Here is a 25139-nt window from a genome sequence, read left to right as displayed (position 1 = left end):
TTTACTAGTCCACCATATTATAATTCTACACTTTAAAATCAATTATTAATAAAGCTTTAATCTTAATAACATAAACAAGTGAAATGGAAAAATGTTACTCCCTAAATGCTGATTTTTTACTCATGAAAAACCATGATAAGCTAGAATTTCTTACTCCATTACATAATTATGGTGATGCAACAAACTAAAAATTAAAAGAAAAAGTGTAATTAATTTTAAAATTACATTTCAAAACTAAATAAATATTACAGCTGAAACAGATATATTTGCTACTGCACTTAATTATCAAAGGGATAAAATCTAATTATGAAATTATTATTTTTTTCTTAAAAACCAACAAAACATACCAGGACTAATACTGAAAACTTTAACATTATCTGAGGCGACAGCTACCCAGTTCAAACATGGTGAAAATCCAGATGGATCGCTGGTTACAGATGATGGATGCCACACTACACACTGCACAAGTTTTTTGTGGGCAAGTAGCGCTGATTGCTTTTCATAAGTCTTTCCATCCAGAATATATACAATTCTAAAAAAAGAACCGAATTAGTTAAAAGAAAGAAGTGATGTAGCAATATAAAAGTTTTTCTCATATTCAGTAAATTAGCTAATTTTCTTTTTTAGCCAATAAAAAATATTAAGCAACTATATTGTTAAATATAGTTTTGGATACTGAGCAATTTAACTTTGATTATTTTTATTCAAGCTAAAGTAATATGGAACAGTATGCAATAACAAATTTAATATACACAGAAACTGAAAACATATTCAATTAAATTGTCACTTAAACTATCATGAATATTATTCAATTTTTTTGAAAACAAATTGAAAAGTAGTCCTAATTTACTGTTTAACAAAAATATTCTTCAAGTACAAATTAACAAACTTGTTAACAACTTCCTTGCTATAAATATTTTCAAAACCATTAACAAGATGAAAATATTTAAATAAACCAAACAGTAAATTTTTATCAGTATTTCCCAATTCAAAACCCATAATTTTCAGATAAAATCAACAGAAGTCTAGTTCTTATTGAACAGTTAATGCAAAAACACAGCTCTGCTAAAATTATGGATAATACTTAAAAAACTTGCAACATTTAACTGATGGAAGCACAAGTGTTACACAATGCAGGCAGGTGGATTAAAAATAGTGAATAAAAGAAATCTCAACTTCAAAATTGTGTTACATTTGTTAAGTCATTTATTCCTAAAAAAAAGAATAGATCAACCTCTATTGAAGCAGGAAAGAAAACTGTTTTTGTGTAATTCAGTGTGATTTAGTAGACAAGAAAGGAACCTTATGCTTCCATATTTTTAATAAATTACTACTAATCCATTTAAATGATCTTGGAAACAATTAAATAAAGAAAAATCTTCAAAAAAAAGAAAAAACTAGAGATCAAGATACCGTCATTCATATAGATAGTGTAATATAATATAGTAACTCAATAACATGCTTTGCAAATTTCTGCATTTTGCTGCAAAGCTTTTCTATTTATTATAATAAGTTTGAAATTTAAAGTGTTTTTAGTAAATATTATTCAAGAATATCGATCAATAATTTAATTTTAACAAAACACATGGTAACTTATTAGGTAATACAACAAATACAATTTTTTTTTTTTGACAATATTATGGCGTAAGTTTTCTGTATTATTTCTTCATCACTTTCTAACATTTTTAGGATGTCCCACACACGAGGAGGATTAAAGGTTTCATATTACCAAATGCAAAATTTACCATTATCTGAGCCAGTACCATCAAAATCAGGAAAAAACCCAAACCAAAACATTTCAACAAAGTTCAAGTTGGAGATAAATTTGAAGTGCCAAACAATAAGAAGAATCTTCTTGAAGACAGCGACAAATGAATCTAACTTCTTAGAACGCGATAATGATGAAGAGCAAGTGGTTGATGGCCCACAGCAACCCTTTCAGGTAACAAGCACACCTTAAGATCCATTTCCTTCAGCCTCTGTTCCTTCCACTTCTACGCAATAAAGGACTAGTGCATCGACAAAACAATCCAATAAAAACTGGCACGAAGACCAACCTCAATTCAATACACAACTGTACACTAATGAACCTGACTTGAAAATTTTACCTACTAGAAATGATCCTGGACAATACTTTGACCAGTTCTTTTTTACAAAATACTTTAACATCACAATACGCCATAATAAAAATATGGAAATCCCAAAAACTGAGGAATTTTTAACATTTATGGGAATACTCTTTCATATGGGATCAGTTTGAATACCATACTTTTCTTACTGGAATATTGACACTGTCATTTTTCAGAAACTGTATAAGCTAAGACAGGTCTACTGCAATATTACAATCATTACATTTTGCCAAAACTGCTAGTTAAATGAACCAATACCAAGTGACAGACTACACAAAGTACAATCATTACTAGACATTTTCAGATAAAATGATAGATGAAACAATTACCTCTACATGAAGAAACCATCCAACTGAATGACAGGCACTCACTCTTCATAGACAACTATTACAATAGTTTTGGTCTAATCCATGAGCTTTTTGAGAGGAAAATATACCAGAAGGTACATCTCCTTAAGATTTGACCGAAAGGGAAACCTGTCCATTGTTGTTGGTAAAAAAATTAAATAAAGTTCAAGTAGAATCCATATTTTCAGACAAAGCAGTTTGTGTGCTAAGGTGGAAGGACAAAAGAGCTACCATTATGATCAGCTTTGAATTTGGGAGAGAAATGGTCAATGTTGCTAAACAAGAGGGTGAAATCCTTAAATCGAGGTTGTGTTGAAATAATCAGTTTATAGTAGATGATCATTTAGATCTGATGATAGCCCCTTATCCGACTGAAAGGAAACTGCTTTAATTGTATAAAAAAAAGGGTATTCAATTATGCCAACTGATTCTGACAAACAGCTACTTTTTATTTTTAAAAACATATCAAAATTATTCTTTAAAAGATTGCGATACCATAATTACATCTCTAACCCTAACATAACATAATGCTAACATGATAAAACTGTAGATCATCATTTTATAGCAGTTCCCAATGAAAAAGTACTGCTGCTACTTAACACATACAAAAAGTTTTCCTACTTAAAGAAGAGGGTGCCCTCAAAAAACATGCAGGATATGTGCAGCTAAAGAAAGCTGCACATATTGTGGATCACTTCCTTGTGATCCACAAGGAAGTATGTTTCACTGCCCTGTTGTACTGAGTACAAACATAAGGTTGGTACTTTATGTTTGATAAGTGCTTTAAAGAATATCATAAAGATACTTTATTACAAAAACATTTACCTATTATTGAGTATTTTTATTTCTATACATAATCAAGAAAATATTTTTTTATTTAATCTTTTTGATACTGTTATTTTTTTTATTATTGTATTACAATTTATATGATCACTGGTAAAATAGACGGAACATACAGGAAAGTTAAGAAGAATTTTGTGGTACATAAATTAAAATCTAATAATGTGTTATACAAAGATGGTACACTGATTTATAATATGAAAGAAAAGGTCGATAGGTGGGTGGAATATATTCAAGGGTTATACAGAGGAAATGGATTAGAAACTGTTACAAATGAAGAAGAGGAAGTGATGAAGAGGGATATACAATCCTGAGATCTGAATTTAATTGATCATTAAAAGATTTGAATGGCAGAAAGGCTCCTGTGATAGACGGAATACCTGCAGAATTACTGCGTAGTGAAGGTGAGGAAGTGATAGATAAATTATACAAACTGGTGTGTAATATTTACGAAAAAGGAAAAGTTCTGTCAGACTTCAAAAAGAGTATTATTGTCATGATACCAAAGAAAGCAGGAGCAGATAAATGTGAAGAATACAGAACAATTAACTTAACTATTCATGTAACAAAAATCTTAACTAGAATTCTATAAAGAAGAATTGAGAGAGGGGAATAGAAGAAGTATGGTTTCAGGAAAAGTTTAGGGACAAGGGAAGCAATTTTAGCACTCAGTTTAATAGTAGAAGGAAGATTAACAAAAAACAAACCAACATATTATAGCAACATATTTATAGTTAGAAATGGCATTTGATAACGTAGACTGGAATAAAATGTTCAGCATTTTGAAAAGTTTAGGGTTCAAGAATAGAGATAGAAGAACAACTGCTAACATTTACAGGAACTAAACTGCAACAGTAACAATCAAAGGACATAAGAAAGAAGCCGTAATAAAAAAGGGAGTCTGACAAGGATGTTCCCTATCCCCATTACTTTTTAATCTTTACACAGAACTAGCGGTTAATGATGTTAAAGAACAATTGAGATTCAGAATAAAAATACAAGGTAAAAAGATAAAGATGCTAAGATTTGCTGATGATATAATAGTTCTAACTGACAGTAAATAAGATTTAGAAGAAACAATGAACGGCATGGATGAAGTCCTACGCAGAACTACCGCATGAAAATAAACAAGAACAAAATGAAAGTAATGAAATGTAGAAATAATGTAGATGGACCACTGAATATAAAAATAGGAAGAGAAAAGATTATGAAGGTAGAAGAATTACTAAAGATAGATGAAGCATTTCATTTACACAATGTGACACAGATATTTAATTTAATAACATAATAAATGAAAATATTATTTACCGCAACTGTCCTTTGCTAATTATTTTTAATTCTTAATTCATATATAAAAATATTACATTAGATATAGACTATGATATTCGTACAGCAGTCATTGGCTAAAATTATGAACACCAATAATTAGCAATAACCATTGTAGTCCATTATTAAAAAGTATAAAAAAATGCTATTAAATTATAACCACAATAAAATGGGTCTTTATTTCAATTTGTAAAACGATTGAAAAAAATAAAAAAATAAATAATAGTCACATAGCAATTTTTGTTAGCGGTGTTGAATGTGTTTAATATAAATTTCATAAACAATCAAAATAATATTCTGCAAATCAATTTCCTCCTTTTCAATTCCAGTTACACAACCTATATTTAAAATATATGCCACTACAATACCAAAAACAGTACTTCCAATAGTTGCCAGATTTTTATAGCAGCACAGTAATTCACTTTATACTGGTATCTGAGATAGTAACATATCTCCTCTTTACACTTTTAATGCTTAAATAAAGTTTGTAATACGATTTAATTTTCACAGATCGTTCTTATGAAGTAGATATTTCTAATAAAAAACTAAGTAATAAATACTAAATATAGAGGAAATTAATTTTTATAAATAATCATTTTGAAAAATTGATATAAAATGACACCAAGTATATGTACAGGTCTGTCTCTTTTATATACATAATATACAGGGATAAGGTACATTCAAAATTAATTTAATTTAAAAACCGATTAAAAAATATAAGGCTGAAACAGTTACAACAAAAAACAGAAAAAAATTATTTTTAAATTAATTTTGGTTTTGGCAAAGACATAATCTTCAATCTTAAGCCAAGAGGGCTTTTAATCTCTTGATCAGCTTGAACATCACTTTAATTAATATTTGTAAACCAGAAATTAGAAACCATAAACCAGAACAATCATGAAAAATCCACAATAAAAAACCCTGAAGTTGGTTTAATAAAGATATATATATATATATATATATATATATATATATATATATATATATAATAATATTTAATTAATTCTGGGAAACAATACTGAAATTACACGCGAGATAAACTGCAAATAAACAAGAAATTAGGCTACAAGCATGAAATTTTGGAGTAATAAATATTGCTTTTGATAAATAAAATTAGTATGATTAAACATCTTAAAAGAAAAATGAAAAGCCATTAATTGTGATAAATGTTTTATTGGACTCAGAAAATACTCCTGCATTACTTTAAAAAAAAAAAAAAAATTGAAAGTAATGGCAGCAAAAATGTAGTCTGATTAAACTTGGCCAGAGAAAATCCACTAAGAATTTTAGATTGAAAAAAGTGGTTTCAATTAACCACTTGTCTCAGGAACAGTCGACCTGAGCCTGTATAAGACTACACTTCATTTACATTCATACATATCATCCTCATTTATTCTCTGAAGTAATACCTTACAGTGGTTCTGGAGGCTAAACAAAAAAAGCAACATACTAAAATAAACCAAAAGAAAAAATAATCATTTAAATAAGTTTTAAGGTAAATTAACATTAAAAAAAATATTAAAATGATATCTAAAAAGTCCAGATGAATTAGTGCAAGCACCCCCATACTGAATCATTTCATTAATATATGAAGCTCCAAACAGTGAATCAGACTTATCTAAAAATTAAATTTCCTTTGAAAAAAAACAATAAATAACTACTAAATAAATACTAAGTTCTACGAACCCATTTTCATTTCCAACAGCAATCAAACTACGATCATGATTCATTACAAAATCAGTCCATATAGTTTTTTCTATTCCTGAGGATTCATCTGCTTTTGCAAAAATATCTTTGATCTTTACCGGTTCTGAGAAAATAAAATAAAAATAAGGCACGTTTTTTACAGGTAAACTGGTTTTGAAATGATAATAAATTTGTGTTATAGTAAAATACATATAAAAAACAAATAAAAGATTCAATTTGGTGAAAACAAAAATTCTTTAATCTAACAGAAAGAAAATTTGAGCATGTTTACTATTAAAATCATGAAATATTTTACAAAAATATTATTCTAGATATATTGAAGTCTAATAATTTATCAATTTTTTAACATAATAGAAAAACAGCTGGATTAATTATTTTTATTATCATAGAGATTAAACAAAATCTATAAAATATATCAATCAGGTAGTAAATTAACTTGCATTTGATAAAAATTAGCAATACTTTCCTATTAAAACTAACAAAATTAATGTATTTTACTTATTATTAATTTTCCTTTGAGATGTCTAATCACAAGAAAACACTAGTAATTAAATATTTAGGTCAAAATCATTTAATTCAACAGTAAAAAAAATCTCTATTTAAACTACTATGAAAAATCTCATCTTAGAATTCCTGTACTCTTCAATTTTACCTCCAAGAACCTGAACACCTTCCAATCACTTCCTTACTCAAACCTAATTTAAAAAATTTACCATTTGATTTTTTTCTTCCCTACTTTAAACCTCTATCACAAAGATCTTAGACATTTAAAGAAAATCTAATCATTTCTTAAGACATCTCTATTTAATTGTAAAATATTATTAAATAGACTCTGATATCATATTGGTTCTGTCTGATATTTAATATTTACCAAAATATACATCATACCACACATTCTTATTTAATAATTGTATGCACATTCTGTGTTACTACAATTATATGAAATACATATTACATATATATAATTTAATTTCTGTATAATATATATTACACAAAAATATATACATGTATGTTTATGTATAACACATAAATATAAAATTAATGCAGAACTTCACAGTACAGTCCTACAAGAATGTTTTTTATCACTGTAAAATGGCTGTTAGTTTAAACAGGGAAACTAACTCTGTATTGCATCCCATTAAGCCCAAAAATCATGTCATTTCACTACTAATTGATCAAGGTAATTAAAAATTAAAATAAACACTTGATTTTAATTTAATTATTCATTTTCATTACCTTTTTCTGGTGCATTAACAGAATGTTGCAAAACTTCTCCATCGCCAACAGAATACAAAGCTAATTCATACTTTCCAGAACAAACTGAAAAAAAAGAATAATGTAAATCTGGGATCACTATAACCACAATCACAACTAATTAATAGTTTCTGCTAGAAAGTATTATCAATTTAGGACTTTTCATTGAAAAGATTTTCTAAAAGCTAAATTTTAAGATGGTCATGGTAATCATCCTTTCAAAACTCCCCATGTATAACACTGAGCTTTAGCTGCAATCTGGAAAATAATGTTCTGTTTAATTATACTATGCTAATTTTATTTATTTATTTATTTTAATTTATTTTGCTAATTTTGTGGCCACATCCATCATACCAGGCACATCTTTAGAGGCTATATACAACATTTTATAGTAATTATATCTACTTCAGTTTTTTAGTAAAATTAATAGCTAATTAAAAATCATCAGCATAAAATTCTGTGGCTTTTTTTTGCATTTTAGATACTTAAGCCCGTTATGTTTTCAAAGCTGTGTCATTATATTAAACTGTTTCAAAAAACAATTTTCTTAGGGTAAAATTGCAAAAAGTAACTAACTAGACCTTATAACCTCAAAGCCACCCTGATGCCAGAAATAGAATTTATCCTGATTTAATGTACAAGTTTATAAGTCTCTTGATAAAATCTGGCTCTACAACAAAAATAAAAAAAACAGTTAAGTCTTATAAAAACTTGGGTCTTTACAGTTCTCTCAACACAGTCTAAACTGAAAATTTACATCATTTTTTTCACCTCCACCACTATTTCTACTCAGTTTTACAGAATAAAATTTAGACAAAATATTCTACTGTGAACCATGAAATTTAACTATGAGAGCTGTTCATGATTGAAATTAGCTCATTTATAATGTTTACACATGGGCAATCAAGTAGCTTACTTTATAACTGTTGAAGTGAATACAGTGATCATAAAAAAAATTTAAAACTATTAAAAATAAATATATGTGGCAAAATATCATACACCAAAATAAGTAAAGAAAATACAACAAAATTAGCTTAAAATGAATAACAATCTGCAGTAAATTATACACTAAACATTCCTCAGTAAGTAAAACACAGGAATCATCAAACTGATGGTAGTATTTTTATATTTAATTCATAATTATTACCAATAAAACAGTTTTTCAATTTTAAAGTGTTAGGTATGTGTACTTCACGTGTGAACTATGTGCATCAAATAATTACAATTATATGATACTTCATATCTATTATGAGTATCATAAATTTCCCACAATTTTTATGAGAAAGTGATATTATTTGGAAGGGAATAGATAGTGAAGTTATTTACAGTGAACAGGCTTCATTTAATTCTAAAGTTAAACCAAACTGAGATTGAATATGGATTTTCAGTAATGAAGCAGCAACTAAAAAGCTTGCTAGTTTAACTTAAGAAAATAACCCACACACAAATATTTATAATATATATATATATATATATATATATATATATATATATTAGTTATGACTGAGACGTCAAGCAGAGCGGTTCGTTGTGACGGGTGCTGTTATCGGTTGCGTGTTGTTTAATTGTGTGTGGAATGTTAGTTTAATAACTTTGCCTTTAACTTTGGTGTTTACTCTCTTTATCTCCTTTCATAATAATCTACTGTTATTTCTTCTTGTTAATAATATAAAAATGTCTAACTGCTCGGTCTGTAATAAATCAGGAGGACCTGTAAAAAGTAAAATAAATTGTTCGAACTGTAGTAATTCTTGTCATGCTAAATGTGTTAATGTTATGAAAGAAGATATTGACAAGATAACATTAGACAATAAAATTTGATTTTGTCCTCCATGCAAATCGTCAACAGTAACGGTGACTGGCAAATCATCTGATGATAGTATTGGTGATAAGGTGAATTTCACACAGTTCATACAAATGTTGGAGGAAGTGAAGTCTGACCATAAACGTATGGAAAAGGAGATGAACAAATTTTTTGAATTCATACATGCATTAGTCAATAAGCAGAAAGAGACTTTAGCTAGTCAAGATAAAAAACTGTCTATTATCTCCAGTTGATTGATCAATTAAGAGAGGATAATCTAAGTTTAAAAAAAAACTTGCTGGTTCAGACTTGATGAAAACGAGCAATACATGCGAAGCAATTCACTTGAAATACATGGTGTTCTGGAAGATAAAACAGAGGATGTATATGAGGTGGTGAAAAATGTGGGCTCAGCTCTGAATATTTCTAGAGAAGACATAAGATGTCTGTCATCGATGTGGAAGGAGACCTAACTTGAATACTCTGGCTGGCATCATTGTAAAGTTTGTAAGAAGAGAGAAGAAACAAGAAATGCTTGGAAAAAGAAGAGTCAAACGAGATCTTACAAATCAACAACATCTAGGAATTCATCAAAACATGGCTCCAATATACATCAATGAAAGCCACAGTCCAGCGAAGAGGAAGCTGTTTGCTGCTGCCAGGATGTTAAAGAAGGACAAGCAATACACTTATCTGTGGATCCGAAATGGCAAGATATTCATCAGGAAAAACCAAGGTGACTCGGCTCTTCCTATTAATTCAATGGATAATATTGAAAACTTACTGATAAGTAAATAGCTACTTATTATTATTATTATTATTTAAGTATTTATTGAGGGTTCTTTATTTTTGTTAAGTATTCATTAGTTAAAATTTTTAATTTTTTTCTTTACAAATTTAAATAATAAGAAATGGCTAACCATGACGATTCTTTTATAGAATTTAATAATTATTGTAAAGATATAGAAAATTTGCTTGTGTTTCGCCAAAATATTCGTAGCTTAACAGAAAATTTTAATGCTTTTATAATGTATTTAAGTAGATTAGATAAGCCACCAGACGTAATAGTGTTATCAGAAGTCTGGATAAACAATTCTGAGAAAGACTTGTTTTTTATCAATGACTACAATCAGTTTGCTTACTATAATGAGTCATACAGATCTGGCGGAGTTATGGTATATGTATCTGAACAGTACAAGGTCAATTCAAATGCAATGGATAATATGTTTTCTGCTGACTCTATAAAAGTGACTATTAATCTATCAAACACAGATTACAGCGTGTCTCTTGCTATAATTGTTATTTATAGACTGCATTCCCACTCTGTTAAGTATTTTATAGGAGAGTTAAACTTTGTCTTATCAGTTTCAAATAATGACAGAAACTTGCTAGTTATCAGTGATATGAATTTATGCTTGCTCAAACATTCAAATGATGTAGATAATTATCTAACTATTAAGTCTAGTTATCGTCTATAGCAATTAATAAATAATTCTCCTACTAGAGGCAACAGCTGTCTCGATCATATTTTTTTTTCAAACAAGGGATAACATAGACTGTAAACCAAAAGTCATAACCTCTGGTAGAGTTGACCATGACATGATTCTATGTGAACTTTCTGTTTTTCGGTCCAACATATCTTCAAAAAATACATCACCAATTCTTTTATCTCGAATAGATTATTTGTGTTTACGTAAAGTCTTGAGAGATATGGACTGGTCATGCATTTATAAGCAGCGAGATCATCAGTGGCTTTCAATCATTTCATAACTATTTTAAAATCTAGTCTAGAAAAATCAACCTATGTTAAGAAAAAAACTAATAAGTACAAACTCCTTAACCCGTGGATGACACTTGACCTTTGTAAACGACAAGCGTTTAGAAACACGTTGTATAAAAAATCCAAAAGTAGATTAAATGACAGAAAATTTCAATGTTTTTTTATTCTTATTCGCTTAAGCTAAAAGTAGATATGCAGCAACAAAAGAGGAATTACTATTTTAATTTATTTAATGAAAGTAGAAGGGATGTTAGAAAACAATGGAAAATTATCAATGGAATTCTGGGAACTAAACAAAACAAGAATGAGGCTATAGGCATAAATTCGTTATCTAATCCTGGAGAGCAGATATATGATTCTCTTCAAATTGCGAATGAGTTTAATAAGTTTTTTGTTGCTGTTGTTGATAATTTAAGAAATTCTCCGGATTCGTCTTGTGGTTTAAGTAGAGATAAATATAATCTGTGTTTTCCAGAAACACATGTAAATAAATCTTTCTTTTGTTGTTCGGAGGAGGTTAGCAGTTGTATTAATAGTCTAACCTCTAATAAAGCTCCCGGCATTGATGGGATTTCGGCTTTTACTTTGAAACACATTAGCGATATTATTTCTCCTATTCTCTCATTTTTATTTAATTTAAGTTTGAGACAGGTTCTTTCTCTAACCCTTTAAAGTCAGCCATAATAATTCCTCTTTTTAAGAAGGGCTCGGATACTGACGTTAATAACTATAGACCAATATCTCTTCTCTCTGTTTTCTCAAAAATATTAGAAAAAATAATGAAGAAATGTTTATTTGTTTTTTAAATGCTAACAAATTTTTAAGCGAAAATCAATTTGGTTTTGTTGCGGAGAAATCTACTGAAGATGCTCTACTTAATTTTTTTACATCGTGGTTTGAAGGTTTAAATAAAAACTTATGTGTAATGGGAATTTTTGTGGATATAACCAAAGCATTTGATTGCGTTGATCATGATATTCTTTTGAATAAGTTATGGGAAACGGGAGTTAGAGGTATCACTAATAATTGGTTGAAAAGTTATTTAATAGGTCGTACACAATGTGTCCGTTTCAAAACTTCAGTTAATGATTCAACCCCAATTTCCTGCGGTGTCCCTCAGGGTTCTGTGCTTGGGCCAATTCTATTTATGGTTTACATCAATAATTTATGTACTGGTAAATTCACAGATTCTCTGACTTGTTTTGCAGATGATACTGCGTTCTCTTACTCCTCAGAAAACGCATTTACTGTTAAAAATGAAATGCAAAATGACTTGAATATGCTGAAACTGTGGTTTACAATAAACAGAATGCCCCTTTGTATTAAAACTAAATTTGTTCATTTTACATTGAGTACCAGGTTTTAGTGGGTTACAGTTGATGATATTTATTTTAAATGTAAACCTTGTCTTTTGGATAATAATTTTTGTGGTAACTGTATCCGAATAGAGCGGGTTGACCAACTAAAATATTTGGGTGTTATAATTGATGAGAGTATCAACTGAAAGGCTCATATAACTAGTATGAAGGGTTATGTGAATTCAGCGCTTAGAAAATTCTATTATCTTAAATATATTTGTCCAATTTCTGTCCTTAAAACAATATATTATTCAATTATTAATTCAAAATTGCAATACGGCATTTGCTGTTGGGGAGGTACGTATATTTTTACTCTTAATCCTGTTATGATTGCTCAAAAGAAGATTGTAAGAATGACTAAAGTAAATAGATTTGAACCATCCTTCCCACTGTTTCAAAGATTGCAAATCTTACCATTAAGGTATATTTATGTTTATCGGGTTTTGCGGATATTCTATATTAGAGGAGGTTATATGTGTTTATTCAGGCAGGCTACAAAGCACAGAACCGTGTAGCTATTCCATTTCTGAAAAACGAGGCTTATAAATGCGTCTTCATTTATTGTGCCCCAAAGTTGTTTAATAAACTTCCAGTTTCTATAACATCTGCAAATTCTCTACCAATCTTCTCCAAAAGGCTGAGACTATGGGCTTTTGACGTTGCAGGATATTCAATTTCTTTTTAATTAACAAACTAAATTTTTCATTTTTCATTGAGTGACACTAATTTATTAGTCATTGAATAATTGTAATTAAGCTATGAGTAAGTAAGTGTTAAATAAGTCGTTAAGTAATCGTGTAAACATTGAAGGTAAAGTTCTATTATGTGTAATTTTCTTAGGTTATAAATAATTATTAAATGAATCTTTGTGTTTTTATTAGAGAAACTTGTTAGCATCCGTCTCAACTGATTATTTTAAGAACTGATGGTGACCTCAACACAGCTATGCGCTAAGAAGGCACCTATCCTTAGTACACATACTTTTATTTTTTAAGTAATTAACGGTAATAAATAATAAAGCATTAATCTAAGTTTTTTTGTTAGTCTCTTAAACTGTGTTTTTTTGTAGAATTTAATGTTAATTTTTAAGAATTAAAATTTTTTAATGGAAATTCATTTAACGCTACGTTTAATTAATTAAATTAGTTTAAATGTAGTAGTAATTAAGGATATTGTGATTTTAATTAACTTAAGAGAAATTTTGTAAATTAGTTTATTAATGTTAATTTTATATTTTTCAGTTATCATAGTTATATGTTACTGTATATTGTAATAACATTCTTTTTTATATATGTATTATGGAATAAAGAATTATTATTATTATTAATTATTATTATTATTATTATTATTATATTATATATTTCATATATCACAAAATTCTACCAGGACTTTTATAACCTATTCTACTTGTGAAAATAATGGAAAAAATGCATATAAACATGTGCTAGAATGCTTTGTTTGCGAGTTACAGAAAGATTTTACTGGGATTTCAGCTTCCCCAGTGAACTAAGATCGTATTGGAATTTTTAGGTCATTAATTAAGGGGCAGAATGAGTGATTTATTATGGTTTTTGACCTGAAAAATTGAGTAAAATAGGTCCCAGAACCATACCTTTAATAAGATTTGAGAAATTTCCATTGAAAACTAATAAATTAGGGTAAAACCCCCTATGTTTTTTATGTTTGATGTACAATTACTTTGTTAAATATGTAATAAAACATAAAATTTTTAAATAAAACTTGTAGAGAATTTAATTCTGAACAAAATGGTCTAAGATAAGTTGAATAAAATAAAGAAAAATTTGAATTTAGAAACAGTACATTACAATTTGTTTTTTGTTTTTCAGAGAAGTACTTATTCAATGTAAACAAAAACCAAATTCTTTTTTAGTGAGGTGAAAAATTTTTAAAAACAAAATTTACTGTTAAAAAAATTAAAAAAAAACTGGAAATTACACAATTGTAAAATAGAAATAACTAAAAACTACTAAGATAATAATTTTTTTTAATGAAACATTATTTAAACAATTATTACTTCAAATTTGGCAATAAAATAACTTCTGATTAACAATGCGTAACACTGTATTAGTGTTTAAATCATTCTGTAAGGTATATTAAATATATAACTGTGTTGTTATCAAAGGTTTTCTGTTAATTTTAGTTTCAATGTGATCGATTTGCTATTGAAGTAATGCTGTACTTATTTACATCATAGGAATACGCTAATATGGTATTTATTTTGGGTGTGTGTAATGGTAATGCTACAAATGATGCAGTAGAATATTAAATACATTTCCTAATCACAGGATTCCAGATCCCTGTGCTAAATGATTAGCACAACTTTTTGTAATCTTCGGGAAACAGGTTACTTACTAGTAATCGTACCTGTTATGAATGATCTGTCCAACATGCTGTTATTGATAAAATTATTATCAATGCAGTTCAGCACCAGTCCAGGTGTCGGCACATTATTTCGTGTTGGTACAGATTTCGCGCGGTACTATTCTTTCTGTGCTTTGTGTTTGGTTGTTTTTTAATTGGTTTTTGTGGTTTATTGTTAATTATGGATAACAGTTTTTTTTCCTGGTGGATAATGTTTTGGATCTGTTACTTCATTTCTTCAGTTTTTCAGATATCGGACTACCTTGAATTTAGTGGGTTTTTTTATACAAGCATCAGGTTGGATTTTATTCCAGTTTGAGTAGCTGAACTTTTACTTTCCTTTTTGGGAATAATTTAATTTTTGTAAATAAACTGGTTATCTTTTGATAAAATTGACTATAATTATTTAGTAAACAAGTAGATAACACTGTCTATTATCTCTTAGTTTATTAATATTAATTATTACTAGACTTATTTTTATTTTTAATTATATTAGTGGCATGTTATCTATAATTGATAGTACTGTGATAATAGTTTTACTTTTAAAGCTATTTCTTATCGGACCTGAATTTATTTATTTTATTTTAATTTTCTTCTAGTGTGTTATCTATTACTGATAGTACCGTCATAATATATTTATTTTTAAAGCTATTTCTTATTGAAACTGAATTCATCATGCTTTATTAATTTTAGGAATTATATTTATACGTTTCTCACATTATTCTTATCTTTAGATGATGCATGTGACTAAACCAGGACCAACTTCTAAGCGTGGTCCTAAGAAGAAAGCTCCCCTACTACCTGCCCGGACTGCTAGTCCTGCTGACACTGCGAGCTATATGATGAAGGTTGCAGGTGGGGATGGGGAGGTGTCAAGAAAAAGGAGGCGTGAGCCAAGCAATGATCCTGACAAGGGCAGTATTCCTGAAACAAGAGACTCTGCTAGGGGAGGTTAAAGGACTGGTTAAACTTTGTAAAACTCTCCCCAGCTCTAAGAGTGAATTTATGGAGGTGGCCCAGAGAATTTTCTTCCAGACCAGAGATATGGGAGAGTTTTCTATGAATTTAGTAAGAAGCCAGGTTTTGAGGATAAATAACTCAAACCACTAAGACTGACCTGTTCACTTTGCAGATCTTTATATCTGGGTCCCCTGATGAGTTAAAGGAGGTGGTTCCTCGACGCTGGCCCAATCAGGCCTTCGATAGGATTACTGAAGAGACTGGCTTCCCAGGTGACAATGGTTCAAAGGCTAATGAATAAATTTTGAATACACTTGCTGATAAAACGAATGCTTTTGCAAGGCATGTTTGTACTGTGGCCCCCCCTAGTGCCAGAATTAAGCTAAACAAGGATGGTCTCACTTCTGGTTCAGTAGCAAGGAATATTTCTTCAGTTTCGGTCATTGATGATGTCAAAGATCTGACTGAAAATGAGGACTGTTATGTATTGGTTGTAAAAGGTGAGGGAGTCGACATTATTCTTTTAGATCTTAAAAGAATACTAGGCGTGAAGAAACACCAGTTGGTTTTCTCCACTACCAAGGGTAACTTGGGCAATACGGTTTGAAAGACCCTAGAGTTCTGGGTCAGGACCAAGTCGGAAGGAAGGCCCAGAAACATTTACAGTGGTGGTGAGGCCACAGGGTGCCTCTTATGCTGAACTCCTTCGGTAGGTTAAAACATCTGTTGGTGAGGACCTAGCCAGGGATATCTGGTTGGTACATCGGGGCAGGGGTAATGAATGACCTGGAGGTTTGGATTAAAGAGGGTCCTACAATACCTCAAACTCTTAAAAAAACAAATAATGACAGTTGTGCTGAGTGCTATGGTGGCTGATAAAACTGCACTTAGAAGACTTACTGCAGTACACATTAAAGATCTTGATGCAGAGGTCACGAGGGAGGAGGTCTTGGCTGTGGTTAGTAAGACCCTTAGGGATACCTCAGCCAAGATAACTTCATTAAGACCTGTAAACAGTGACACTCAAAATGCAACCATTATGCTGCCCTCTAGTCTCAATAAGCTGACTGCATTTAAATGACTTCTTGTTGGTTGGCTGTCATGTCAGGTGGAGCAGCAAAAGCCCGACACAAAGTGTTTTAGATGGTTGTGAGTGTGTATATTGGCTGACCATGCAAACATTATGGAGTTTATATTGCGGCACAGCATGAATGGTCTACAGTGGGTCTACAGTGGTGAGGATGGTGACAGAAATACTCAAAACCAAGGAGGAAGAGTATAGTTTTTGGAGTTCAGGCTAAACATAGCTGATGGCAATTTTTGACAAGTAGTAAGATCAGGAATGGATTTCCAGGAACAGCCTTTGTAAAAACTTCTAGCCACAAAAGAGATTAAGATCGAGACTGGAGAGTAATGGGGGATGGACAGCCTCCTGTGGAGCCATCCTTTGTCCGTATGGGTGGAGGATGGCAATGAAGCATGGGGTCTCCTGATCTCCCAATCTCAAAGGCACCTCCCCTCGAGCCTGAGTAATGCTTTATTGCAGGTCAGGCTCTGGTGTGGGGGAGTTAGTGTGGTGGTTAGGTTTAGTCGATAGGGCGTAGGAACACATACACTCTTTTAATAACATCTACCGTAACCTGTCACAAGTCCGTCACTGTCCCTTCTGAGGCGTACGAAAAAAAGTGTCGGTACATGACGTTTTCCTAAGAGGATTGGAGTTTCGCATTCAATGGTTTGGAGTACACTTAAAGAAAACAAGTTTCATCTTTATCATAAACAGCCAGTTCAACATCTACACTCAGGAGACGGACTGCTTTGCTTGGAGTTCTGCAACTAGTAGAATACAAATCGACAACTCTACAAGTATGTTTTGTTTAATGATGAGGCAAATTTCATTAAAGATGGCATCAACAACTTACACAAAGGGCACACATGGATAGAAGTTAATCCTCATGAAAGGCAATTTTCAATTCCGATTTAGCATCAATGCATGGTGCAGCCTTCTTTATTATCATATTACCGTTCACTATCATAACTACCATTCATATTACCTGGCTGCTTAAATGCTGAGGTCTACTTGCACTATCTTCAAAAAGAGTTGCCGTAGCTGCTTGAAGATGTTCTACTGCCGAGATGCAAAATATACATCTAGCAAGATGACGTGCCTTCCCACCTCTCTTCTGCCATTTCCACTCATTTAAATTATCATTTTCCTCAGAAATAGATGAGTCATGGAGGTCCGCAATCCTGGCTATCAAGATCACCTGATCTAACATTTTTGCATCTGGGGATGGTTAAATGATAGTATACAAAACAAAAATGCATTCTCATGAGGAATTAATTGTCTGCATTATGGATATGTTGACCTACTTATGAACAAACCTGAAGAACTAAAAAGAGCAACAAAAGCAGTTCAGAAGCATGCCAAAAATGTGTTGAAAATAGGCAGGTTGAATTTTCAACATTTATCATAAACTGGTAGATATAATGCACTTTGGTCTAGTGTACCTTTTCTAAATAAAATTAAAAAGTTTCTTTGTTTTATTCAACCTATCCTTACACCATTTTCAGAATTAAATTCTCTACAAATTTTGTTTAAAGAAAAGTTTTATGTGTTTATTAACAAAGTTATTGTATATCAAACAAAAAAAACACGGTTTTTTATTGGTTATCAAACAATATAAACCAATATCATATCAAACAAAAAAACCCAATTTATTGGTTTTCATCCAGGTAAAGTTCTGGGACCTATTTTGTGCAATTTTTCAGGTCAAGTACTACAAGAAATCATTAATTCATATCCTAAAAATTTCAGTACCTCATTTCACTGGGGTAACTGAAATCTGAATGAAATATTCCACTTGCCGTAATTCGCAAACGAAACATTTCAGGACAAATGTTAACATGAACTTTTTCCATTATTTTCATGAGTAGAATATGTTATGAAAATCCTGGCTGAACTGTGTGATACAGTCTATTTATAACTTAGTATGCAATCAATTTTATAAAATGGTAGTACTGAAAAAGTTAAGAGTAATACCAGGAATGAATGAATATAACCAAAATATGATAATGCAATATAAACGCTGAAAATTTAAGATAAAATTCCTTAAAATCAGTTAAACATGCACACACATGTATATACATATATGAGGGTAAATCAAATATAAATGGGATTTTTGTTCCTGAGCGTTTATGGTTCGTGGGATTGGGCCCGGGCTTCTAGTAGCTTGGGTGGAGTCATTAGAAGTGGGAAGAGCCAGCCATTCCACAGACCCAACCAATTTGTCAGCAACGCTCACGATGTCTGAGCAACAGGTGCATCCCTCCACTGCACAACGCACAATTACAAATTTCTTGCTCATGAAGGAGTTCAAGTAACGGAAATTTTCTGGAGATTGACTGCACAGTTTGGACTAAACATTGTCAAGGACTCATGTGTTTGCCTGACATAAAGAGTTCAAATAAGAACGAGAACGAGTGGAAAATCAGAATACGATCACTGTCCTCAGACCAGCATTACAGACAAAAACATTTCTGCAGTTTGACATTCTTGAAGACCATCAACAGGTAAGAGTATCCAAAATTGCAGAACAGGATGGAATAAGTTATGGGAGCTCTCAAGCAGTCATCACTAACTACCTACAGTTCTATAAAGTGTGTGCCAGATGGGTCCCTGATCTTTTGACTGTAGATCAGAAGTTGAGACGTTTGGAGGTCTGTAAGTGGCTTACAGCAAGGTTTGCGAAAGAAGGTGATGCATTTTTGTGTCGGATCATCACCTGCAATGAAACATGGATGCATCACTACACTCCCCAGTCGAAACTAGCCAATATGGAGTAGTGGTGGAAAGGGGAAGCAGCCCCAGTGAAAGCCATAACTAGACTGTCGCTGGCAAGGTTCTTTCAACCATTCTTTTCAACCGGTGAGACATTTGGCTCACTGATTTTTTGCATGAGTGACGCACAATCAATGCTGCTTACTACGTCAAGCTGTTGAACAAGGTGGGGACTACATATTGCCACAAAAAATGAGTCCAAACAATCCGAGAGGCCACCTCCTCCATAACAATGTCCCATACTGCAGCTCTAATGGTCTCAAAACTAGAATAAATGCATTGAACTCAAGTTCATAATCCTCCCTACAGCCTGGACCCTATCACCCTGTGATTTTCATTTGTTTAGGCCACTTAAAAAAGCTCGTGGAGGACAATGATTTGAAGATGACTAAGGCGTGGAGGGGTTCGTGTGCAAATGGCTCCTGATGCAAGCAGTTTCATTTTACGATACTGCGATTAAAAAAAAATCTTCCTTCTTGCTGGGAAAAATGTATTTCTAAAGAGGAAACTACATAGAAAAATAAATTAATTTGCCTTTTATTTTTCAATAAATAATTTAAAAAAAAATAAAATCCCATTTATTACTTACTCTCATGGTATATATATATATATATATATATATATATATATATATATACATATAGGAATTCCTTTTATATATATATATATATATATATATATATAAAGGAATTCCTCATTATTACCAAAAAAAATTACCCAATTATTAGGGGTATTACCATAAATTACCACTGGATTGTTGGTCTTGAATATCTTCAATCTGGACCTGGACAATTAAAAAAAAAAAAACCCACACATTTTAAATGATTCCTATGCGTACCATGTTTAGTTAGGAAACTTTCCTTAGCTTTTGCCTGCATTGCTTAAAAAAGGCAGGAAAACTTTTATTGATGCAACTCAGGTGCTCAGAGTATTATTTACTCTATTTGAGCTCTTGAGGGCTGTAATAAAAATAGATTTAAACTAGAACTAACAACAGTTGTCAACTCATTTGCAACAAAGTAATCCAACAAATATTGACCACTTACAAGAATATTTTTCTTTAACATGAGGTGCCCACAGTACACGATACACAGATCGATGATGATGCTGTCTAAAAACAATTGGTGGTTTGCTTGAATTAATATCAAGCACAGCAACACGTCCTTCACCAGTACCAAATGCCAACCAGTTCTCTTCAGTAGGATGCCAATCCATCTGTTTACAAAATACATCATAAAAATTAATTTGATAATTTAAAAAAAAAAAATTAAATATATCTTTATTTAGTAATATAGTATTATGCTATTTACAAGTTTTAAAACTTAAAGCTCAGTACCTGAGTAAGATAAAGGTACCAACACTGTAAAGTGATACCAACTCTTTACATTTGAAAGAGTAATGCAGTGAGTGTTCAACTCAGGTGCTGGCTTTCTATGATGTATAGTAAAACCGCTGTTGTAAAGTGGCCTCTCAAAAAAAAAAAAAAAAACTGAAAACAGAAAAATTCTTAATTCAAGACCTTTAATGAAGCAGAAACTATATTATTTTTTTAGAATGTTTACCTTTCTGAGAAATGAAACAATATTTTTGTCCTGGTCTACTGGCTGGCCGAGAACATCATCCCATTGAATGTCAAAAATCAGCTTACACCTCCTATTATGAAACAATTTTATTTTTATGCTGAAAACATTACTCTATGTTGTTATTTATTTATTATTATAATAAGGCAAGTTTATAATGAATTATTTTAAAGAGCTAAATGCTTAACAAAAATGAACATACATTGAAATATAAATTTTTTATTCATCCAACGGTGAATGTTTAAGTCACAGGAAGTCAGTTAATATATCACAATTTTCACTTATAATAACACATATTCAATCATGTAATATGGTGAATAATTGTACAGGCCAGTACCAATCGATATAAATTACATTATTAGTATTAATAATATCTATTATATATATAATTATTACATTATTATTACTGATTGAATTATTAATGCTCACATTTTATTTTCAATCTATGTTTGCTACTTTTTAAAGAATAATGTGATGGAAAGGGTTTTTTTCAAAGAACTTTTTTTATTTTTTTTGTTTTAAGTTAGAAGTGATTTCATATCGTGTGTTTAACATGTTAGTTTATTTTAAACCAATAGATTTACTTTTAAGATAAGTACAATTTTTTAATTGAGAAAGTTGATTTTAATTGCAGTACAACTGATCACATTTTTAATTAAATAAAAAAATTAAATAAACATAACATGTTTAAACTAGGCAAAATAAACCACTCAGATTCAAAGTAGATAATTTATAAAAAAATGTTATTTGTTATATGACCGTGAAAGCAAGTCAGATAAGACATTTTAAAATTATCATACAATCTTGTTACAATAGGCTCTTTGTCCTTTTTTTGTTTTGTTTTAGATATGCCTGCTAGCTTATGTGTATTTCCATATTTTTTACAATGTTTAACAATGTACTGTAATTTTTGTAATAATGTAGTATTTAATGACGACTCAATTTTAAAGTACACATTATAGTATTTAATTTTTATAATATAAAAAATAAATACAAATCGACTGAAAATTTTGTATGTTTTTTTCTCAAAAACTAAGTATAAGTAAATAACTAAATAAAATTAAATAAGTATTTCACTGAATTTAGGAATTTAGCCTAAAAACTAGATCTCTAGTTTTTAATAAAATATGAAATATTTAACATCTGAAATTAAAATGTTAAGATTTATAAATAATTAACAAATATAAATTAATAAAAGGTGTTTTTTTAGAGTGATAGAACTTTGAACTGAAATAAAACGCATAAAAAAGTAAGTCTGAAGCTAATTTTGATTTTATTTGAAATATAGCTTATTGACATTTAATTTTTGAAAATAGTTTCTGGCCTATGTCCACCACGACTAGCTTTGAGGAACCAGATTTGTTCAGTCCAATTTTGAACCACTTTTTCAAGTAATTGGGAACATATTTCATTAATGTTATGTTGGCTTCCAAAGCCTAATTGTTGCTGGTTTACCAGCATAAACCGGAGAATTAACATATCCTCAAAGTAAAAAATCCAGTTGCATTAGGTCACATTATCTTTGAGACCAATTCACTGAACCATTTCGTGAAATAATTTTGACACTTAATTGTTCTTTCAAATAAATAGATTGTTTCGGTAGCAATATGAGGTCTGGCACCATCTTGTTGAAACCAAAACTGTTGCAGGTTGATGTCATGCAAATTTGGAAACAAATAACCACTGATCATTGATCTGTAACTGTTCTGTTCCACAACGAGCTGTCTGGTGCTATGATCTAGTGGGTGCTAGCACTCAGAGTTAAATTGTACTAGCATTTGATGTTAGAATCATGACCAGAGCGGTCACGTTTTGTTTCAGTCCAAATGGACGCTTAGATTAGTTATATTCTTGATAATGTTCAAGTATATGTAAGTTCAAGTCTTGATAATAATCAAGTATAATAATGTATAAAGAGAAATTAAACACAACAATTCATTAAAGGAAATTAGTTGCTTGTAAACAAACAACTAATTGCAGCTAAACATGCTATGGAAATTATTAATCTAATACCATTAAAAAAGGAAAATTCTGAAAATTTATCTAATTTCATTGATCAAATGAATTCAAATGTTAATGCATTAAGAATCTATATATTAATCATTTATTATTTATTATCCCTCCTCTATGAATCATGAGACCTTGCCGTTGGTGAGGGGGCTTGAGTGCTCAGGGATACAGAGTAGCTGGACCGAAGGTGCAACCATATCGGAGAGGTATCTGTTGAGAGCCAGACTAAGGAATGATTCCTGAAAGAGGGCAGCAGCTCTTTCAGTAGTTGTTAGGGGCGTGAGTCAGGACGACTTAAACGGCCGTATCAACATCACTCAGTCCTCTGAGTACTGCGCAGCTGAAAGCAATGGAAAACTACAGCTGCTTTTTTTTTCCAAGAAAATGTGGCTCTGCATTTTCACATAACAATAATGGAGGCGCCTTCCTTGGTAAAATATTCCGGAGGTAAAATAGTCCCCCGTTCGGATCTCCGGGTGGGGACTACTAAGGAAGGGGTCACCAGAAAATTAAAAAATAACATTCTACGAGTCGGAGCGTGGAATGTTAGAAGCTTAAAAAAGGTTGGTAGGCTAGAAAATTTAAAAAGGGAAATGGATAGGGTGAATGTGGATATAGTAGGAATTAGTGAGGTTCGGTGGGAAGAGGAAGGCGACTTTTGGTCAGGTGATTTTAGAGTAATTAACTCAGCGTCAAATAATGGGCAGGCAGGAGTAGGTTTCGTGATGAACAAGAAGATAGGGAGGAGAGTGGAGTATTTCAAAACGCATAGCGATAGAATCATTGTAATAAGGATAAAATCAAAACCTAAACCGACAACGATTGTTAACGTTTATATGCCTACAAGCGCCCATGATGATGATGATGAGGTAGAGTGTGTATACGAAGAGATTGATGAAGCAATTAAACACGTAAAAGGAGATGAAAATTTAATAATAGTTGGAGATTGGAATGCAAGCATTGGAAAAGGCAAGGAAGGAAATATAGTGGGTGAATACGGGCTGGGCAAAAGGAATGAAAGAGGGGACCGACTTATAGAGTTTTGCACGAAGTATAATTTAGTAATTGCCAACACCCAATTTAAAAATCATAATAGAAGAATATACACTTGGAAAAAGCCAGGCGATACTGCAAGGTATCAGATAGATTATATCATGGTTAAGCAAAGATTTAGAAATCAACTCGTTGACTGCAAAACTTACCCTGGAGCAGACATTGATAGCGACCATAATTTGGTGATAATGAAATGTAGATTGGGGTTTAAAAACCTGAAGAAAAGGTGTCAGATGAATCGGTGGAATTTAGAGAAGCTTGAGGAAGAGGAGGTAAAGAAGATTTTTGAGGAGGACATCGCAAGAGGTCTGAGTAAAAAAGATAAGGTAGAAAATGTAGAAGAAGAATGGGAGAATGTTAAAAAGGAAATTCTTAAATCAGCAGAAGCAAACTTAGGCGGAATAAAGAGAACTGGTAGAAAACCTTGGGTTTCAGACGATATATTGCAGCTGATGGATGAACGTAGAAAATATAAGAATGCTAGTGATGAAGAAAGTAAAAGGAACTATCGGCAATTAAGAAATGCTATAAACAGGAAGTGCAAACTGGCGAAAGAAGAGTGGATTAAAGAAAAGTGTTCAGAAGTGGAAAGAGAAATGAACATTGGTAAAATAGACGGAGCATACAGGAAAGTTAAGGAAAATTTTGGGGTACATAAATTAAAATCTAATAATGTGTTAAACAAAGATGGTACACCAATATATAATACGAAAGGTAAAGTCGATAGATGGGTGGAATATATTGAAGAGTTATACGGAGGAAATGAAT

The 25139-nt window shown here is 31.1% G+C and overlaps 1 protein-coding gene across 2 annotated transcripts in view; it reads right to left on the bottom strand.

The window, feature by feature from the left end:
• The window catches only part of rig (gem nuclear organelle associated protein rigor mortis), a 104274-nt gene that overhangs the window by 40482 nt on the left and 38653 nt on the right, over positions 1–25139 (bottom strand). For both annotated transcript variants that reach the window (XM_075358444.1, XM_075358445.1), the window contains 4 exons: positions 20775–20943; positions 7586–7669; positions 6329–6452; positions 348–532 (listed from right to left, as the gene is read on the bottom strand). In XM_075358444.1, coding sequence (XP_075214559.1) covers positions 348–532; positions 6329–6452; positions 7586–7669; positions 20775–20943 — 562 coding nt within the window. The remainder of the gene's footprint in view (positions 1–347; positions 533–6328; positions 6453–7585; positions 7670–20774; positions 20944–25139) is intronic.

Source organism: Lycorma delicatula, chromosome 2 (genome assembly GCF_047948215.1).
Source record: "Lycorma delicatula isolate Av1 chromosome 2, ASM4794821v1, whole genome shotgun sequence".
In the NCBI taxonomy this organism is placed as follows: domain Eukaryota; kingdom Metazoa; phylum Arthropoda; class Insecta; order Hemiptera; family Fulgoridae; genus Lycorma; species Lycorma delicatula.
The sequence above is the reverse complement of the archived record's forward strand: the minus strand, read 5'-3'. Positions and strand labels throughout refer to the sequence as shown.